Source organism: Indicator indicator, chromosome 22, assembly GCF_027791375.1.
Source record: "Indicator indicator isolate 239-I01 chromosome 22, UM_Iind_1.1, whole genome shotgun sequence".
NCBI lineage: Eukaryota > Metazoa > Chordata > Aves > Piciformes > Indicatoridae > Indicator > Indicator indicator.
Genome location: NC_072031.1, coordinates 11293557 through 11312578, shown reverse-complemented (window position 1 = coordinate 11312578; position 19022 = coordinate 11293557). Strand labels below are relative to the sequence as shown.

Below are 19022 nucleotides of genomic sequence, written 5' to 3'. Positions count from 1 at the left end.
CTATTATAGCCACAACCTGGTGTACAAGCCAGGGCTAGAAGACAACATCAATCATTATACTTACATATTGATTCCTCATTTACACCAAGATGGCTATCTTCTCTATAAACTTCCTTTACATTCATGCTTCCACAGTAGTCTGAGTGAGCTGCAACACATTCAAAGAGCATATGTGGAACCTAACTCTCAAGTTCAAAGCCTTTCATATACGTTCATTTTAGCTACTACATACGCAGACTTCAGCTAAACCAGCTTGGTTCACTTTTAAAACTCACAAGAAACCTTAAAAACTACCCAAGCAGCAGCCTACTCTGTGCAAACCTTTTGTCCTTCTTAAGCAACAGCACAGCTTTTCATTCTTTCTGCTTTCTCCAGATAACAAAATTAGTAAGTAAACCCCTAAGTAACAACACATCAAATACTGAATGCCTAGTCCTGTCATTCAGCAAACAGACCGACTCCATACTGATTTTGAGATCTTAAAAGACTGAGAAAAGAGTATTAAGTTATAAATCACAGAGAGAAAGAACAGGAAAGAAAGTTTTATTCACACATAAAAATCAGGTACCTTCTACCTACGGCAACTTAATTTCCCTAGCAGAGCATGCATTACAGCAGAAGAAGCACCACAGAAGAATTGAATATTTGCAGGGAAAACAAGATGCGTTTCAGAGTAGTGCAAAGTGATGATGGCAGTTTTAGTTTTGCAAGACAGATCTAGTGAAGCTTTAAGTGCACAATGGGTTTAAGAGTAACAAGAGAGTCCAAACCTAAAGATATTAAAAAGTTAAGATTTGACACTATCACACCAAACAGTTTGAGCTGCTCAATTTAAACATTGCCTTCTATCACTTTCCAGTAAAAATCAACGTGTGAATTGTTAACTAAAACAGATCTCACATACGTGACTCTTGGTATTTCCAAAACAGTGGGGGGAATTATGAAAAGCAGAACAGATATTAAAGGAAGGGAGAAAGACAGGTGCCAGCCAAAAGACTACAGAAAAAGACCACTGTAGTGCCAAAGATGAAGCCCGTAAGAAGAAAAAACCAAACACACACAGTGGCTTTGTGTGGAGATCAAGGAAGACAATTGAAAAGGTACCTTTAAAATCATAACCCAGCTTCAGCAAAACCATTTGAAATAATTGCACTAATAGTGATGCAAAAGATGCTGCAGCATGTTTGACCGATCGTAGAATCTTACTCATGTAGAAATATGTTCCTCCTATTGAAAAAAAACAGTGTGAATACAAATCATTCACCCACATGGCGATGTACTTCTATTCTCTGATGACCATTAGCTTGTGGAAGTGTGAGAACGAAGCATCGAAAGCCTTTGTCTAGCCAGGAGTACAAAACTGAAGCAAGCAAGATTTGAGAAGTCTGGATGCACTAGATTACAGAAGCTTTTGAAGAAGTACAGTTCCTAGTGAAAATGCCTTCAAGACACAACATAGGACTTCAGCAAGAATATCTTTTCTTCACGAAAATTAAAGAACTCTATATAGAGTTGATTCCTTGCTTACAGAACTGAAGATTTCTCAATGATGTGAGCTGTTGATACTGATTTCGTGGGTCAGAGGTCCAAAGAGACTAACTAGAATCTCGTTTTTTATTTGAAAGGGTGAGGACTTCTCACCTTCATGCTGGATGTAGTTACTGCAGGGCTCTGCCTCAGGTGGTAGAGACTTCTTCAGAGGCACAAGAACAAAGCTGCTTCCCTAGAGTCAGCCATGTTCCAAAAACCTGCCATGACTTGCACCCTTTCTCTTGCCCACCTCAGGTTTAACCCAAACTACTGGATTAAAGTTCAAAGGAACGTACAAAGATGAGTTACCTGTAAAATTCTCCTGTACAAATACCAAATCGGGAGCGCAGAAAACACTTTCCACACAGTGGGCCACTCAATTCACTGTGCTAAGGTAACAATTCCTACCTGTGCTACATATTTACCAAAAGAAAAATACTTGTTTCAAAGCGTTCAAAGTCAGACTTTAGTAGGAGGTGATTATTTGCTACTGAAAACATCCTTCATTCACAAACACAACTACGGTATACCAAAACAGGATCCTTTCTAATTCAAGGCCACTGAAGAAACAACTTCATCATAACTGAGGATCAAGAAACTCAAGACACTATGCAAGAGACAGGCAGACACTTGAGAACAACTACCCATAGAATGGAGATTGCTTTAGTGAAGCAGAACCTTAGAGGAGATTCATTCAGTGTTGAGGTTTAGGGATTACTGACTAGGAAATCCATTTGGAGTACGTTTTTCCCTTTGGATTTTTCAAGTAGTTGAGATCTAGCTTCTAAAAACACTAATAGTTCTAAAGTTAAACAAGGAGAAAAAACGGCAAAACAAAGTAGGAATGGATCTTTCAGAGATTTCTTGGATAACAGAAGCACTGCAAAGTATAAATATTGCTCAATCTTGAAAGTTCCTTTTAAGAAAATAACTAAATAGACCACACAGAAGTTTGTTTGAAAATTCTGACTAAAAATGTCATAAAGACACATAGGTCTGCCACCAGATGGGAAGCCCTTTACAATTACTGCTGGTTGGAACAGTCCATTGTGTTTAAATTCAGTTTGGAAATTTAATTTCTTAAGATGCCATGGCATTTTCTTTTTGAAATTGTTGAATTCCTACAGCAGCATGAAGAAAAACTTGATAATTATATCAAGCTGACAAGTACACGAAGTTTCAGCCGATACAGACAAAGGTATTTCATACAAAGCTGATCTCTAGAACTTAATTATTGGTAAATTTAGCTGGGTAGGAAAAATACTTAACACTACATGGAAAATGTATCAACTAAACTGTATTCAGGTAAAATACAAGAGCAAGTAACTTACTAGACACATGTTTCTGGCTCCTGTCCCTAGAGTAAATTCTGAAAGATGGCATGTGAGAAGGCGAATAGGCTGTGAGAGCATCCTTCCGTTCTGAAAGCATGCTGCAGTCACTGCAAGTGTAGCCATTGCTCACAGTGAGCTGTATTTCTGCTGTTGTATCACCATTTCCCTGAATCAGTGTAGTATCAACACCTAGCAAACCAAGAGTAAAACATTAAGTACACTGAAATCAGTATTGCCATCACTAGTTATCATTAATAGAATGCACACGGAAAGAAAAGGAAAGCAGAGTTACCTTCAGGGTCTCCTTCATCATCAAGACCTTCAAAGGAAAGAAAAAACCAAATATTAAAATTTGGTCCCAAATATAAGAAAGTCCCATAATCAACTATGATATCTGAAACTCAAATTAGAAGTCCTACTAGTTCTATGACTGCAAAGAAAAGCCACTTTATGATTAGCATTTAATGCATTTTGCAGTCCACCACAGAAGATATCCATACATTCAGACATTAATGTAATAAGGTAACAGTGAAAAGCATCCTACCACAGAAGCAGCAGATGAAATAATATGAATGACAACTACACCTTTTCTTAGCTCCCATGTGACTTTAAAGCAGCTAATTAGAAGCTTATGTTGTTTCTGTTGCTTGGTAACTACTTCTGAATCACTGGCTTTTAAGACTCTCTTTTAAGAGCCAGGTAATCTAAAGTTTAGAACATTTTCTATTAATCCTGAATCAATTCCTTACATCAGGACTCTGGGTAGGTTACAAGCATACTGACTTAATTGGGAGATACAGTAAGTTGTTGATCTTCTACTCAACACTGTGTGGACAATTCCATTATTTTCCTTTTCAATGAAATTGAAGGTTCCAGGAAAGCGTATTTGCAAAACCAAACCAGACAGCCACACACAAAACTCCTTAAGAAATCCTTAAGTGCCACTAATTTGAATTTTCAGATTCAGATGTTAAGTTGAAACACATTTCTGTCTATGAACAAATAAGAAAATGTTTTTTCTGTGGCTATCAAAGACAAGTTACCTGTTACCATTCTTTAACTAGCCTGTGCATAGTTTGAAGGAAGTAATGATAGCAGATAACTACAACTATCCAGTAATATTGCATCAGAACTGCATACATTTGTCTGGCATATTCACTTGACTGTGCAACCTGTCCTGATGTTGACCATGCCAGTAAGTGAAGCTTATGCACTGCACAATTTTCAGTAGGCATTTAAAAAGCAGAAATCTATGGCAAAAGAATAAGTATGCTCACATGTTTTGAGGGCAGGATGGGAAAAGGATGGGAAAAGGATGGGAAAAAGACCGTATCAGACAGTTTTCACAGTTTGATACAAGCAATGATTACCTACCCCAGAAATGACCAATTTCTGTCTGCTCTCGAATCGAAGATTCGCCCAATATAGAGGATGCCATTGATACATCACTGGCATGGCTGTTGAAACTGCTTTGGCTAAGAATGGGAGAGCTGGATAGATTTTTCCTTGGCGTATGTCTTGCACTGCCAGACTGTTTATTCATACTTCTGCGTTGCTTCACCGTTCTAGGAAACAAAGCAAAGACAAAGAAGAGCTAAATTTACCTTCATCTCTCATTTTAAAATGAAACAGTCAAGGTATTTTAACACCAATGGGATAGCTCACGTCAGCTTTAAAAGAAAATCCTCACATTCAAGCATCTATACTTTTGCAAAGACTTCACTGCAAACAACACACTGAATGTCTCACAGCAAGTCTCAAGACTCCAACCACTAAATTAATTTGTGGTGATTTAAATGGGGAGGAGGGGGGTGGAAAAGCAGCTTACTGAGAAGACTGTTCTCTGAAGGACCTGCTTCCACCATAATAGCTGTCATGACGGGCATCGTTTTGTGCATCATCTGATTTACTAAATCCTGCAGTAGCTAACCGTAAACTACGCCGTGACATTCTTGGTGAATCAAATACCGGATCGATTTTGTTTTCAGTCTCGAAATCCAAAGCAGATGAAGAATAACTTGAACTGCAGCAAAATAAGAATGGCAAAGTTAGCAGAGCTTAAGAGAACATTCCAGTAGTACAAGCACGCCCCTCAAGCTAGTCTTTGTGTCCATTAAAGCAGTTTGTCCAGCATTATGGAGCAATTCCCAAAAGCTACACCACAAAACCCAAGTAAGTTAGAAACATGTAGTCAAGGTTCCCTTGAGCAAATCATATTAGAAGTTTAGCAACTGAAAGAGAATCACAGTTAGAAACAACCACCATGGAAACGATGTTTGAAGTTGATCCAGAGTAAGCATTTGTTATACAGCCTCAGACACATCATTCTTTGGGGACCAATTTGAGAGGAAGCCACTCAGGACAATTACTTCACCACACCTAGCAACAAATTAAAAATCGTGATGCACTCTAAGTTACAAGGTAAAGATCCATTTACAGACAGTTTAATATTTTTATTTGCCAATTCCTTGTTTGAGAACCAAAGATCCATATGCCACACTACTGTCTGTTCCTTTTTCTCTGGTTTATCCTACAGAGGTAAGTTTACATGTAGACAAGCTTCACATCATTACTCCAGAACCTCTGCTTCAAAGTTTTACCAGAACCTCCATGAAAACTTACAATGAAGACAAAGCAGCAACATGAGGCAAAGACAAGCAGATTAGTCAGTAAGAAATACATTTACTAAAACAGAAGTTTAGCCTAAAGCAGAATACTCATATTTATAATCAAAGGAACAGATTCAGTACTGCAACTGAGCAGAGCTTGCTGTTACAGAGCATTATGCAGCAGCAGGCCAGCTCCTAGAACCACTCAGTGCTGGGACCCAAAGTATCTAAATGCCAAGTGCCCTAGGCCTATAAAGCCTGTGCCCTCTTGTGCCACAAGGATATACAGAACTGCAACAGCAGTTACTTCAATATCCCTGGAGTGTTTTGGTTTGTTTCTTGTTAGTTTTCTTTTTGTTGTCATTGTTTTGTTAGTTGTTTGGGTTTGTTTTTGTTTTTTTAAAAAAAGAGCCAAGCAAGGTATTGGCAACAAAAGCGGCTCCTTCTCCCCTTGCTAAGCAAGAAAATTAGATCTGAATGAGTAAAATTTCCTGGGCAATCTGTATTAGAAATTGAAGCTTTCCCTTTACAAAATACATATTAACAGCTACTACATTGTGTAAAAACGATTTAATGGAATAATTTTTTTCTTTTTTCACAGAATTATTAAAGATCCCAGAACACTACAAAGTAATAACACAATATGTATTGTATGACTCCAGCATACAAGTAAGTTAGTATCAGAAGACTTAGCTACACTTACAGTAGTGATTTAACTGACAAGGTAGGAGTTATTGAAGTGAGTTTACCAGTTGTTCCATAGTACAAAACAAAGCATGTAAGATGGGACTGCGTCAGAGCATGTGAATTGTATTTCTTTCAGTTAAAAAAAAAACTAGCCCAGACAATGCTCTGCAGGCAAACATCTAGTTGCTCCAGCAGCAGATGGGCACTCAGACCACAGGACCAGACCAGAGTTTATCCTAAAAAATCACTTTGATCACCCAGAGAGTCACAGATTTGACAGCAGGTCTTTGGCACTACCTGCTTCATCTTATTGGTCTGCTCTGCTAACACTGCCATGTGCAGTGCAACCCTGTGCAAGGCAGTAGCCTAAGCACAGCTTAAGACAAACCCAGCATACATTACTATATACAGTATGTTTATTAATTCTTGCTTACATCTGGGTGGAAAGGGAGCGAAAGTAAGGTAGGAGCTTTCTCACGTGAAAATGGATTTGCAGAATCACCGAATCATTTTGGTTGGAAAAGACTTTAGGATCATCAAGTTTGACCATTATCTAACCCTACCAAATCTAAACCATGCTAAGCATGCTAAACCATGTCCCTCAGCACCGCACCACATCTCACATCTTTTAAACACCTTCAGGGTTTCTAGTCTACGTTTGGTTAGAAATATTTCTGGAACGTCTGAAACTTGTCAGTTTAGATAGCTTGCATTCTGACACACGGGAAGTGAGAGTAGAGATTAAATACAGCTCCTCCTATTTTCATTCTGAAAGGGTCAGAGCCACAGTAATTTACTGTTGAGTTCCTCCCTAAACAGTTGTTTCAGTTTTGCTGTTTACGTTTGCTACTACACATTTACTTTTCCTCAGCTTCATCCAATGTTTCTCACAGATACTCAGTTCAGAAGAACATAAAGTACCCAGGACAAGTTGACAGCTGTGACCAGCCTCAATTTTTTTTCTGTTTATGAACACTTACTAAGTGTTTCAAATGAGCATCTGTATCAGTTTGGATTGAATACTTGCCTGGGGTTGGGCTCTACCATCTAATTAAAAAAAATATTAATGGGATCTTTTCTTCAAGCAAAGAGAGAGTTTCTCTTGCTTATGTAGGATAAGAATTCTCTTCACATTGAACGAATTATTTGTCCTCTGTTGGGGCAGTACAATACACAGAAGTCTCCTAACTTGCCATACTTTGGCAAGTGGCCTTTTTTTCTTCTACAGAAAAGACTGCTACACAAAAACCCCTGCCTTTCCCAGAGAGAAATCAACCTATACCATACCTATGGCTAACAAAAAAAAAAAAGAACATCTCAAAGGAGGGATATAATTAGACTACACTCCTAGGTACCTCAGATAAACAGTGCAGACTGATTTCTTCCCACCAACGAACAGCTCCCACGGCTGCTGGCAGATATCTTGACTGACCTAGTCTTACATTTCCAGCTCTTACCTATTACCTTGATACCTCTTTCACACAAGCTTCCACAGAATAAGAACATCCTAGACTTCAGGGGGTTAATTTTCAAGTTTTATAACTGGAATGGGAACAGGGTCTGTCAATTTTAGCACATTTACAGCTTTGTCTGGAGGACCTTGAGCGTCACTTTTAAGTTTCCTTGGAATGAAATAGGCAGCAACGTTCTTGATGATCCAAGATAATAATAGCTGAATACAATACACCTAGAGAACTATGGCTAAACAAATGCCTTCCAACATGGATTCAGGCACATAAACAGTATATCCATGTTCACACATTTTCTGACCAGGGCTGCTGCTCACAGGTGTTGAGCTATTGCTTTGATTAGTTCCAGAATACAGATCAAAAAGTTAAAGGATTTTAATCAAGTATTTTGCAGAGCTACACCCTGATTTAATGCTCTGACAGAAAAAAAAAAAAATAAACAAAAACCCACCCAAAACACAACAGCAACAAAAAACCCCCACCAAATTCTTATCAATTTAATACATATTTTTTGAAGAAAAAGAAGTGCTAATGGTACCCAAATTGACAAAACCAACACAACTCCACAGATGACAGTGACTAGAAGGAAAGATCAGCCTGAAGAGGAGGGTGTAAATTATATGTTGACAAGTGGGTGAGATTCACAAGTTTGAGTTGTATTTTGAGAAGGAGAAAGGTTATTTTGCTAAATCAGTTTAATGCTTTGCTGATTTGAGCTGGAGGAGTAAGAGGTAAAATAGAAGCACTATAGTTATGAGCAGACCGTAAGCCCAGAGAGTATTAATATAAATTCTATTAATAGGTCACAACCAACTCCATAAATAGCTTTATGGTATCCAACTCCACTGCACTCCTTTCTGCAGAACTACACATACAAGCCATTTCCTTTAAAGAAACTCACAGGCAGATTTTGTAAAGACTGAACTGTCAAAGGCAGAACAAGTCAGATGAGAATATAAGCAAAACAAATATGAAGGAAGGGGCCGAGGGAAAATGAACTTGTGCATGAGAATATTTCTCATTAGCAACTCTGCCCAGCTCACACTTCCCTCAGATTCTTCAAATATTGCTTGACCCAAGGAGGGAAGAGCTACATCAGTAATACATGGCATTCTGCACAGATTCAGCCAGTAGACACACAGCAAGAGCATGCTCACAAGACTGTAGCAAATTTGCTCTCTTGGTACACTGCCTGCTTTCAGGGTGTCAAGTAGTTTTCTTCCATTATTACAGTGTATTTTTCATGAGGCAATGTTAAAGGAAGTGCTTGCTAATCCTTCCTTTTTACACAAGGGAAAATGACAAGTTAATTTCAACCTAGTTTAACTACACTTGCCTTTAAGTTAGCTATCACAATTCATCTTATCCAGCTCTATTTCTGAACAACTACCCTAATACAGTTTAGCAAAATGGGAGGCAAATAGTTTAAAGACATGTAACCCTCCCCTTCTACAAAGGCTTCACAACTACTCAATTTTGCAAACCAACAATCTCTATGTAGTAAGCCAAACACTTCGATTGTCTTCTTTACAAAATCCGAAGTCATAATGAACTATCCTCCAAATAGGATTTACCATTCTACATCATCCCTTCCTGCCAGAGTAATATTTGCTCCTGCAATAGTATTCCTGTTTGCTTCAGTAGGAAACAACTCTATGCTGACAAAAAAGTGGACAATAAGGAAAAACCCAGCCTGGAAGGGTTTTAACCAAAACCAGGTTCAAGCAAAACACTTTACTTGGAAATACACAACATAGTAATAATAAATAAATAAAATACTCATTTCTTAAGTTACTACTAAGACCTACTTATTCCCTCTTGTCTGGGAGAAAGATTAGTTGCTACAGAGAAGACTGTACAGTAGAATCATTTCAGACAAATATAACTAAGAAAGAAATCAAGTTACATGATAATTTCCATTTATCTTAAAGATATGGTCACAGTGACATAAAAATCATTGTCTAAATCCAAAGAATCAAAGTCTTCTTTCACTTACATTACTTTCACAGTAATGATTACTTTCACAGTAATGTAAGTTTACCCTCTGTAAGAGTTAAATTATTTCAGCCAGCCTCTAGGCTACATTTGCAACATGGAACTAAGAACACTCAGCAATATAATAGTGAATCTGCTGGCTGATACAGTTCACACAAATCACCTTTTATTGTCCAGCATGCCTTTTCTTGAAATTAGTAAACCCAGTTTTGTTTAACTAACATTTTACTAACGTTCCTCTAAAAAAATTCAGGAAGCATTGCAACTTAATTGATGCAACATAAAACACATCCCATTTTGCAGCACTTGACATCAGAACATAGCTAAAAAAATAAAAAAAAAAATCATGATTCCAAACACTGACAATATTCAGTTTTAGAATAGACGAAAGCAAGAACATTAAGTTAGTGATTTCTTAATTCTACAGTTTTGCCAATTTCTGTTTTACTGGCAAGTAGCTGGGTATTCTCCAATCAAAATACTGTATTTTAGTAGACAAATACATAATAATGGTTTAAAAGCATAGAATAGAAGGGCAATGTCATACTGCATCGTAACCAACAATTTTTTTTTTTAAACTTAAGAGTAGCTAAACCAATAACTTGGACTCACTTGGAATTGCTTCAAAGTACAGCTACTAACTCAACAAGAAGAAAAGTTAGATTAAAACAATAGCCACAACCTGCTCTATTAGTATTAGAAAAAATTCAAAAAGGCATCACATTATGTATTCAAAACCATCAAACACTAGTAGAGTTATTTTCTGTAGCAGAGTTGTTTTCAGAAAACTGAAGTGATTTAAGAAAAATAGTCTAATAATGGTCAGGTTAATAAAAAGATCCAAGAAAAAACAAGTTCATTAGAATAAGGATTTTACATTCACACAAGTAGCTTTGCTAAAACCAGTAATCAATATGCAAGTTGCAGCCCAATTCCACACTTGCAGCAATGAGTGCATATCAATCAGCTTTTTAAAGTGAAAATGGTGCCAAGTCGCAAAAGAAAACACACACAGAAGTTATAAGACACACCAGAAAACATCTAAGAACTTTGATGACGTATTTATAGAAATAAACCAGCAATTGTAGCTAGGCGGAGACTAGTTATTCATAGCAACCAATAAACACTGAGTCATAATCTTGGTCATTGTCCTTAGTTCAACACACATTCTTTCCTCCATCTAGGACACAGCAGTTTCAAAACAGAGCAGAGAAAGCATGCTTCTCCAAAGAAGTTAGCTACTTACCATGGAAGCTAAACTCTCCAGAATTAACAACATTGAGAACATAGAGTTTCTCTACAAGAAGAAAAGAGTTCTCACCTGAGTGCATATGTATAGCCAGTGTTCTCTGGCAGACATTGTGGAGGAGTGTACATGTGTAGACGTGAAAAGTCCATGTTGACTGTTTTCAAATCATACTGTAAAAGGTGAAAATAGAGTAATGCAACGACTTAAAATTATGGAAAGTCAACGAAAGAGCCCTTGCATTGTTCAGCCTGTGTTACAAAGTATTGAAATGTCTGTTACCAGAAATATGGAGCTCTCAGTATTTCAGCAGTGTTGCTGCTGGTGCTAGATATCCCTTATCATTACTGCATGAAGCTCAGTGTAGTTCTGACTGCAACTCTTTGTAACAGTCTATTCTCAGCCATTTCCGAGTTCTCTGAAACATTGCTGAAATTAACCAAACTCTTATCACAACTCTGCTATAGCACTTCCACAGGAAATAACTTATGCTAGCATTTCCAAAAAGCTAACCGTACAGATATAAAGAACCATGTAGCCATGCTTTCAGAGATCTCCTCACCATGAGTTTTGCTTTGAAAGCCCACTAAGTAAACCACAGGCTGGTCTGTGCACCAACAAAGCATAACAGATGAAACTTGAGGAAGTTTTTACATATAATCAAATTATTTTACTCTATAACCTTTGAACATCATCCACTAAGCAGTATGGGAGTTTCTTTCATTTCACATGAAACTGTGGTATTTGGTATTGGTTAAATTATTCCTGGCATTAAAAGCACTGAATACACACCCTGGCAGAAAAGCCAACTGCAAAATGACTCACAGGGCTAGAATTAGGTACATTTTCCAGAGTGCCATCCACTTCCAAAACACACCAAAACACCAAACTGTCCAGCCAACACTTGTAAAACTTTCCGTGGGGTCTTTGAAAGCTACTGCAGCTTCAGGAAGAAAAAAACCGTGATGCTGTCACATCGAGGAGCTTGCACAAATGCCTGGGTGACTATTTAAGGTACTACATATGATCTGACTTTCAAGTTCAAGATGTTCACAAAACCCCAAGCCTTTCTCAGCTTCATTAGTCACAAGAAAAGTTTTGCTTTTCTAGAAAATATTCTAGAATAGTATGTTTTCTGTAGTAAAACAGGGATTGGGATATCCTGGATTTGCATGGTTAGCAAAGCAGGATCCTGGCTATTTTCAGGATTATCTATGCCTCCTGTTCCAGCAACAGCAAAAGATATTCCACACAACTGAGATGACATGTCTAAACCAAGGTATAAACATGCCTAGCCACACTTCAATTCTTATAATCAAATCATCAACAAATACCTCATTCTATACTTCGTTATGCTGAAATAAGAGGTTTTATTCAAATAGCTACATATACATAAGAAATAGAAACAAAATACACAGTCACAGGTGCAGGCAATAAGAGCTCAAGGAGCAATCTCTACATGTAAGACCACAATGCTCTTAGTCCACCTGTGGCCTCCAAATCCTCATATCAGTAATGCAGGAGGATATTTCAATTACTGCTGAAAACACAGTTTCCTTCTTGTCTTTAAAAAAAAAAAAAATAAAATCAAACCTCACAAGTCTAAACACTGTTGCTTTCCAAATGTAAGCACCATCCTGAGATCTGTGGGCTTAATGAAAGAAAAAATAAGGTCTCACTTCTGCTATTTTTTTTAAATATATATTACAGAGAAAGAGAATGGAAACACTGTCTCTACGCTTACTTCACTTGTCCCAGAGTCATAATGCTTTCACTGGCTTCTATGTAAAATTTGTTTTGTTTAGAGAAAGCTTAGATCAGTAGTGCAGAAATATTAGCAAAGCAGTCTGATTCTCCTGCTAGAATAAGCAGCAAATACTGCTAGAATACATAACTGCTGCCTTACTTGAACAATAAATATGAACTCATTTTAGAACACAGGAAATGGGGACCAGAAAGTAATGATTCCCCAGTACTGAAAGTGGAAATACACTGAATTTGAAGATGATAACATCACATTGCACTTGTTTTAAACGACAAACAGATTTGTCAGATGTATGCCTACTGAAATTCAAAACTATGATTCATCTGTTTAAATTGGTCCAACCCAATAGAAAGATTTTGAAACCACAAACTAGTGAAGCCTCTTTAGTTTCCACTGAAGCTAAACTCGACTGCTTAGAACACACTATTTCATCAATAAACCTAGTTTTTAACTGTCAGCTCAAAAGCCAATATCATGATTTGACACCCAGCAGTATTTTCCCACATGGAAAGTAAAGCCATGTGAACGAGCTTCGACAGCCACCCAGCTACTCCCTGTGTCTCTGCTACTCACATGGGCAGGGCAAAGGCAGGCTTTGAAAAACAACATACTGGCTCAGTTTCTTTTCTGTTGTTTTCCCCTCCCTCACCAGTTCTCTCCACTTGATTTCTGAAGAAACCAAATGCTCGAATTATGTTATATTTATTATTTTATAAAATTATTGAAATATATCAGGTTAGTATTAGATAAAATACATACTTCATAACGGCACTGCTAACTAGGAAGCTTTGAAGGTGTTTATGTGTAGGTCTATTAATAGCTGGTTTTCAAAGCACCAAGATCTTCAGTAAAGATAACAGATTTGCCATCTAAACACCAGTTAGAAAATATTAAGGGGCTTGGTTTGACTCACTGTTTGTCTGATGCCCTGAAGTTAATTCAGACTCAAAGGGAAAAACCTTTACTTGATTTTTCAAAGCAACAAAAATTTAAGTCAGTTAAAATTTGAAAATTATATTTATAGTTAACCACAATTTTCAGAAACGGGCATCTAAAATTTACAATGAAAATGGATTTTTTTAAAAAAATGGCTACCAGTTCAACACCTTAGTTATCCATCTCTTCAAAATCCACAAAACAATCAACTGAATTTCATAATATCCTACAGACAGCACTTGAAGCTACAGAACAGATCATGGGTGGGTGGAGGACAGTAACTCCCTCTAATTTGTTCACTCAAGTTTAACAGCACTCCACCTCATATATTAGTTACTCTTTCACATAAAACTGGAACAGAAAGAAATACACTAATAAAGTATTTGGGAAATTTCAAACCACAGAACTCTGCAGAGAACCTGAGAGGTAGGCATAGTGCTTAGCTTCAGTTTAAACACTCTTGGGTGCCCAGCAGATTTCTGATTTAGATACCATAGTTCTGCCTGGACTCAGATTCTCGTAGGCTTTTAATATCAGCTTTGTTGCAAGCATTACTGGGCTGAAACTTTAAGTAGCCTTTTTTCCTCCTTCAGAAGCCCATAAAAAGATCTAAATACTAAGGGACATATAGTGAAAAACTAAGAATATACTCACGTGAAAAACCCTCAAGTACTAAGAATATATTCATTAGATAACTTAAAGGCAGTTCCCAAGAAAGAGAGCACTCATTTCAACTAGAACGGAAGTGAACCCTAGATGCACCTCAACTTAAGCTAACTTCCACACTCCTGCAGTTGGATTATTTGGGTTTTTTGGGGAGGAAGCAGGCAACAACCTCAAGCATCATCTCTCCTTTGCAATTCAACTGAAACAGTGTTACAATAAATCAGCCAAGTAGAAGGGCAGGACAAGACACACACTCTGACTTGGCCAGTGCTCAAGGAAACCCAAGAATTCCCATAATGAGTGCAGCAGAATTTACCTTCATGCAAAGCCCTTTGCCTGTCTCCAGAGGATATGGTCTATGAAGAATCCAAGTGACATGAGGCTGCACTACTATCTCAGAATTAGCCAGCCTCAACAAATCCTAGTATTGCTGTATTCCTGATTTTTGTGGAAGAAGAGAAGCATCACAAGGTGGGGCAAAGCACCAAAAGCACACCAGCAAGGTCAAGAATTAACCCCTACTTATATCTTTTGGGGTATAAAGAGACTTCCACCAATATACTATCTAGGCATTTCCTCATATAGTCCCTTTGTGACAAAGGAAGTGGTGAATTGCCATTTCATAAATGGCACCCTGGCAGAGTAGAAATATTAACCAGGAAGTCTGCTACAGAGTAACAAAATTTGCAAGAAAGCATGTCTTATTTTTCACATTACAAGGGGTAAAAAAATTATATATTTGAAGTCTTAGAGAGATGCTGGCAGTACTACAAGTAGAATCTATTCTATCCTTACCTTTTAAAGTAAACAAAGTTTAAGTCATTATGACTTAACATACTGGTGCTACAAAAGCTAAACAGACTTTTGGGCAAATTATTAATAACCATGAAACTGGAGTATGCAACCCTATCAATTCCTGAGAGCAAACCATTTTTTTACTCATAATTTCAATTTTCTACTATTGTTCAGAATAACCAATCAAATTACTCGTTTTGGTAAAATAATCGCGAATTCCTAAGTAAATAACTCCATAAAGAATGTTTCCATAGATCAAATTAACTACTAGTTTAAACAGGCTGAAGAGCAAAGAGCTTTAAGTTAAATCAACATATTTATTCAAACACACATTCTTAAAATATTAGCATTCCTTTAAAACACGGAAGCAAACACAAACACACCAAGTAATAAACCCCACATTTTAACCAAACATTACCATTGAGTATTACGGCAAAGATCCCCAAAGACAGGTGTCAAACCGTAACGCTACTAACAAAGAGGCTCTTCACAAAGCAGCAGCATGGCACATTCACAATAAGAGCCCCTTCAACTGGTTTGTAAAAGAAAGAGTGGTAAAAGCTTAGTATGGTGAAGCAAACACGTCTGCTCACTGTTTACACACCCAGCACCTCACACACCGCATGGCACCACTCCGAGCCCTTTCCCAGCTAGGAAGCCCCAAGCACAGCTCGCACTCAGACACAAAGAGCTCAGTGCATAAGCCTCACCAGGCCGCTGCATTTAAAGGGATCCAGCGTTTCGCTCAAGGCCTCTCCCAGCCGGCTATACCAGCTGCCACAAAAACGGGGCTTACACAGTGCTCCAGCACCGTGCCCAGATACCCCTCCGGCCTGGCGGGGCCCCCTCGGGAGCGCGGCCGGTGCCCAGCTAGGCGGGCTGCCGCGGCGCGGGGGGGCCGGGGGCCGCGCCCGCTGTGGCGGCCCGGGCTCAGGGCGCGCTCCCCAGGCGACAGGACATGCTGTTCCATGCCACACCGCGGGATCCCAAAATGGCTTCCCGGCCCCAACAAAGCCCGCAGGATCCGGCGGAGCTGACCCAGCCTCCCGGAGTTTCCCTGTCACTCAGGGGCAGAATTTGAATTCACTGGCCGCGGCCGCCGCAGCCAGCCCCCAGCTTTTAACCCGCTGGTCCCCGTGGGGAGAGGGTCCGGTTTCGGGGAGCGCTCTGCCAACGCGGGGGAACACCTCGCTCGGGCCGCTTCTAACTGCAAGCTCACTGGCAGACAACAAAAGGCATGTTTTACTTCATGCCTCTAGTTCCTAAAACACTTCGCTTTCTCAGTGAAACCACTTCAATATCAATTGTCTAACAAGATAGAATCCAGCCCAACACCTTACTCTTTATAACGAGCTCCACACCTGAAAGCCTAAAATGTCCACAGCGCTTAGTCACCAAGCCGCATGTCAGTCAACACAGATTTAAGGGTATATATATATATATTCACACACAACACGTTTGTTTATATATCAACATAAAAAGCCTACTTAAGCTTGTCCATAAAGCCCCCCATACAGATTAGTAAAAAGCCTTTAACTCAATTCCATCATATTAGGAAAACTAGCAAATAGTAAGATGCCTCACAGGTGAGAACTTGGAAGCAACAGAGGCATTGGTCTGTAATAGTCACTTGCAAAGCACTAAGACCAAGAATCTTTAAAGAAAATGAGAGATTTCACTTCCTTTTTGTGTAATGTTAAACTGAAAACCAGACGGGGTGGGACAGGGGATTGCAAGTACTGAACAACACGAAATTTACTAACCTCTTCCTTTCCTGTAATACAGTATAAACAGTATCTTTTTAAAGTAAACATACATAAAACACAGCAAACCAAATACTTCTTTCTTTTCAGAAGACGTAAAACGTCTTGAGGCTATCAGGGAAGAGGTGCTACCTCTCAACAGTTTCATGTTTCAGACACTTGTAGCCCTATGGGTTACTGACGAGCAACCAACGTCAGGAAGGCAGCTCTATCACCTCGAAATGAGCACATTACTGAAATATCATATTTTGCAATAAACTACAAGTGACCACCAACTCAGCGAGTGATGCCAAATTCTTTTACACCAAAATCCTGCCTGTTTGACACTTTCCCCGCAGTAGCAGTTCACCGACACCATCTGCCCTGAGGTGACAACCAGGGGGATAGCTAAGACCCGTTTGGCACCACCCAGCACCTGGCCACAACATTAATCACCGAACGTTACCTTTGCACTACAGCTCAGCAACTGCAGTAAGTGCACTAGAATGCACTGATCAGTTCTTTCTAAATCGGAGTGGAAAGCTGTAGGTTACTCCTGACAAGAAAACGGTCCAAGTTCCAGGCCAAGAGGCACCCAAACAGGCAGACAGCTATAGTAGAGATTCGTCTCTCCTTCCAGCGCCGATCCAAGTAACTTCGGGCCCTAAGGTGAGGTCAGCATTTGACCCAACAGCGCCAGCCCGCTCTCCAACACTACGTCCTCACTCCCTGCTTCCTTCCCTGGACTAGTTGCCCGAGCCGAGGAAGACGCCGAACTCCCCCTGGCCCAGTGGAGGATGCAGACCAAGACACAACGCTCCAGGAGCTCCCACGCGGGCCGCTGCCTAACCGCCCTCACAGCGGGAAGCAGTGGCGAGCGGCAGCTGCCGCCAGTCAGCGGGTGACGGCTAAACGAGGGCGGCGGGGGCTGGGGTGGCTGGCAGCCCAGCAACGGCCGCAGCGGGCTAGCGCCGAGCTGTGTGCCAGCCTCCCCCTCCCGCTCCCGCTCTTGAGGAAGGGCGGGGGAAACGCGGCCTGAGCCCTGAGGAAAACGACAGATACCCCCCGCCTCCACCCAGCGGCTGTAGGAGGAAGAAGCTCCCCCTCGCTGGAAGCGACGGAGAAGAAAGAGCGCATGCACACGAGGCCGAGGCTGCCGGAGCCCGGGATGGCGGTTACCTGACGCCGGTGGAGCGAGGGAAAGGCAGAACCGCCGGCAACAGCGGCGGTAGCTGAGATTGGCCTCGCCCCGCCCGCTTTGCGAGCCGCCGGGAGACCCCGCCCCGTCCGAGCGGCGCGTGCCGCCAGCGCCCCCCTCTGCGGCCTCGCCCCGCCCGCCAGTAACCGCCCCTCACACAGCTCCTCACACAGCGACCCTCGCATAGCCCCCCATAGAGCCCCTCACACAGCGACCCTCGCATAGCCCCCCATAGAGCCCCTCACACACCGATCCTCCCATAGCCCCACATAGAGCCCCTTACACAGCGACCCTCGCATAGCCCCCCATAGAGCCCCTCAGACACCGATCCTCCCATAGCCCTACATAGAGCCCCTCACACACCGATCCTCCCATAGCCCCCCATAGAGCCCCTCACACACCGATCCTCCCATAGCCCCCCATAGAGCCCCTCAGACAGCGACCCTCGCATAGCCCCACATAGAGCCCCTCAGACAGCGACCCTCCCATAGCCCCCCATAGAGCCCCTTACACAGCCCCTCACACAGCTCCTCACACACCGATCCTCTCACAGCTCCGCATAGAGCATCTCACACACCGACCCTGCATAGCCCCACATACAGCCCCTGGCACAGCTCCAGAGAGCCCCTCACACAGACCCTCATCGAGCCCCTTACATACCGCCCCTCACACACTGACGCACAGACCCTCATAGAGGCCCTCACACACAGCCTCCTCCCCCCCTTCATATACCGCCCCTCACACAGCCGCTATGGTGGGCTCATCCTGGGGTTTTCCTCCTCCTCAAACCCTTCTACTGCAACACTGCCCCGCTCCCCCGGGCTGCCCTTCCCTGCCTCGGGATCTTCCCTCTGGCAGCACTGGTCTGCTGGCGGCTGCAGCCAAGCTGTCCTCCGCCTCGACTTCCCCCTCTGCAAAATGGGGCCGTGGATGCCTCTGGAGTGAGAAATGCTCGAGAGGAGGATTGTTACCTCTAATTTTCACTTCAGTCTCTCTGGTTTGGATCCTCATCGACTTTCTTTCCCAGTATTTCTGTGTCTCCTCTGGCTG

General features: G+C 41.0%; 1 protein-coding gene across 1 annotated transcript in view; it reads right to left on the bottom strand.

The window, feature by feature from the left end:
- SUN1 (Sad1 and UNC84 domain containing 1) overlaps positions 1 to 19022 on the bottom strand; it is a 31334-nt gene extending 12312 nt beyond the window's left edge. The window contains exons 1-8 of the mRNA XM_054390825.1: positions 18944 to 19022; positions 10946 to 11043; positions 4693 to 4887; positions 4239 to 4429; positions 3157 to 3183; positions 2862 to 3053; positions 1105 to 1227; positions 65 to 148 (exon numbers count right to left, since the gene is read on the bottom strand). Of these exons, the coding sequence (XP_054246800.1) occupies positions 65 to 148; positions 1105 to 1227; positions 2862 to 3053; positions 3157 to 3183; positions 4239 to 4429; positions 4693 to 4887; positions 10946 to 11022 (889 nt within the window). The 5' untranslated portion in view covers positions 11023 to 11043; positions 18944 to 19022. The remainder of the gene's footprint in view (positions 1 to 64; positions 149 to 1104; positions 1228 to 2861; positions 3054 to 3156; positions 3184 to 4238; positions 4430 to 4692; positions 4888 to 10945; positions 11044 to 18943) is intronic.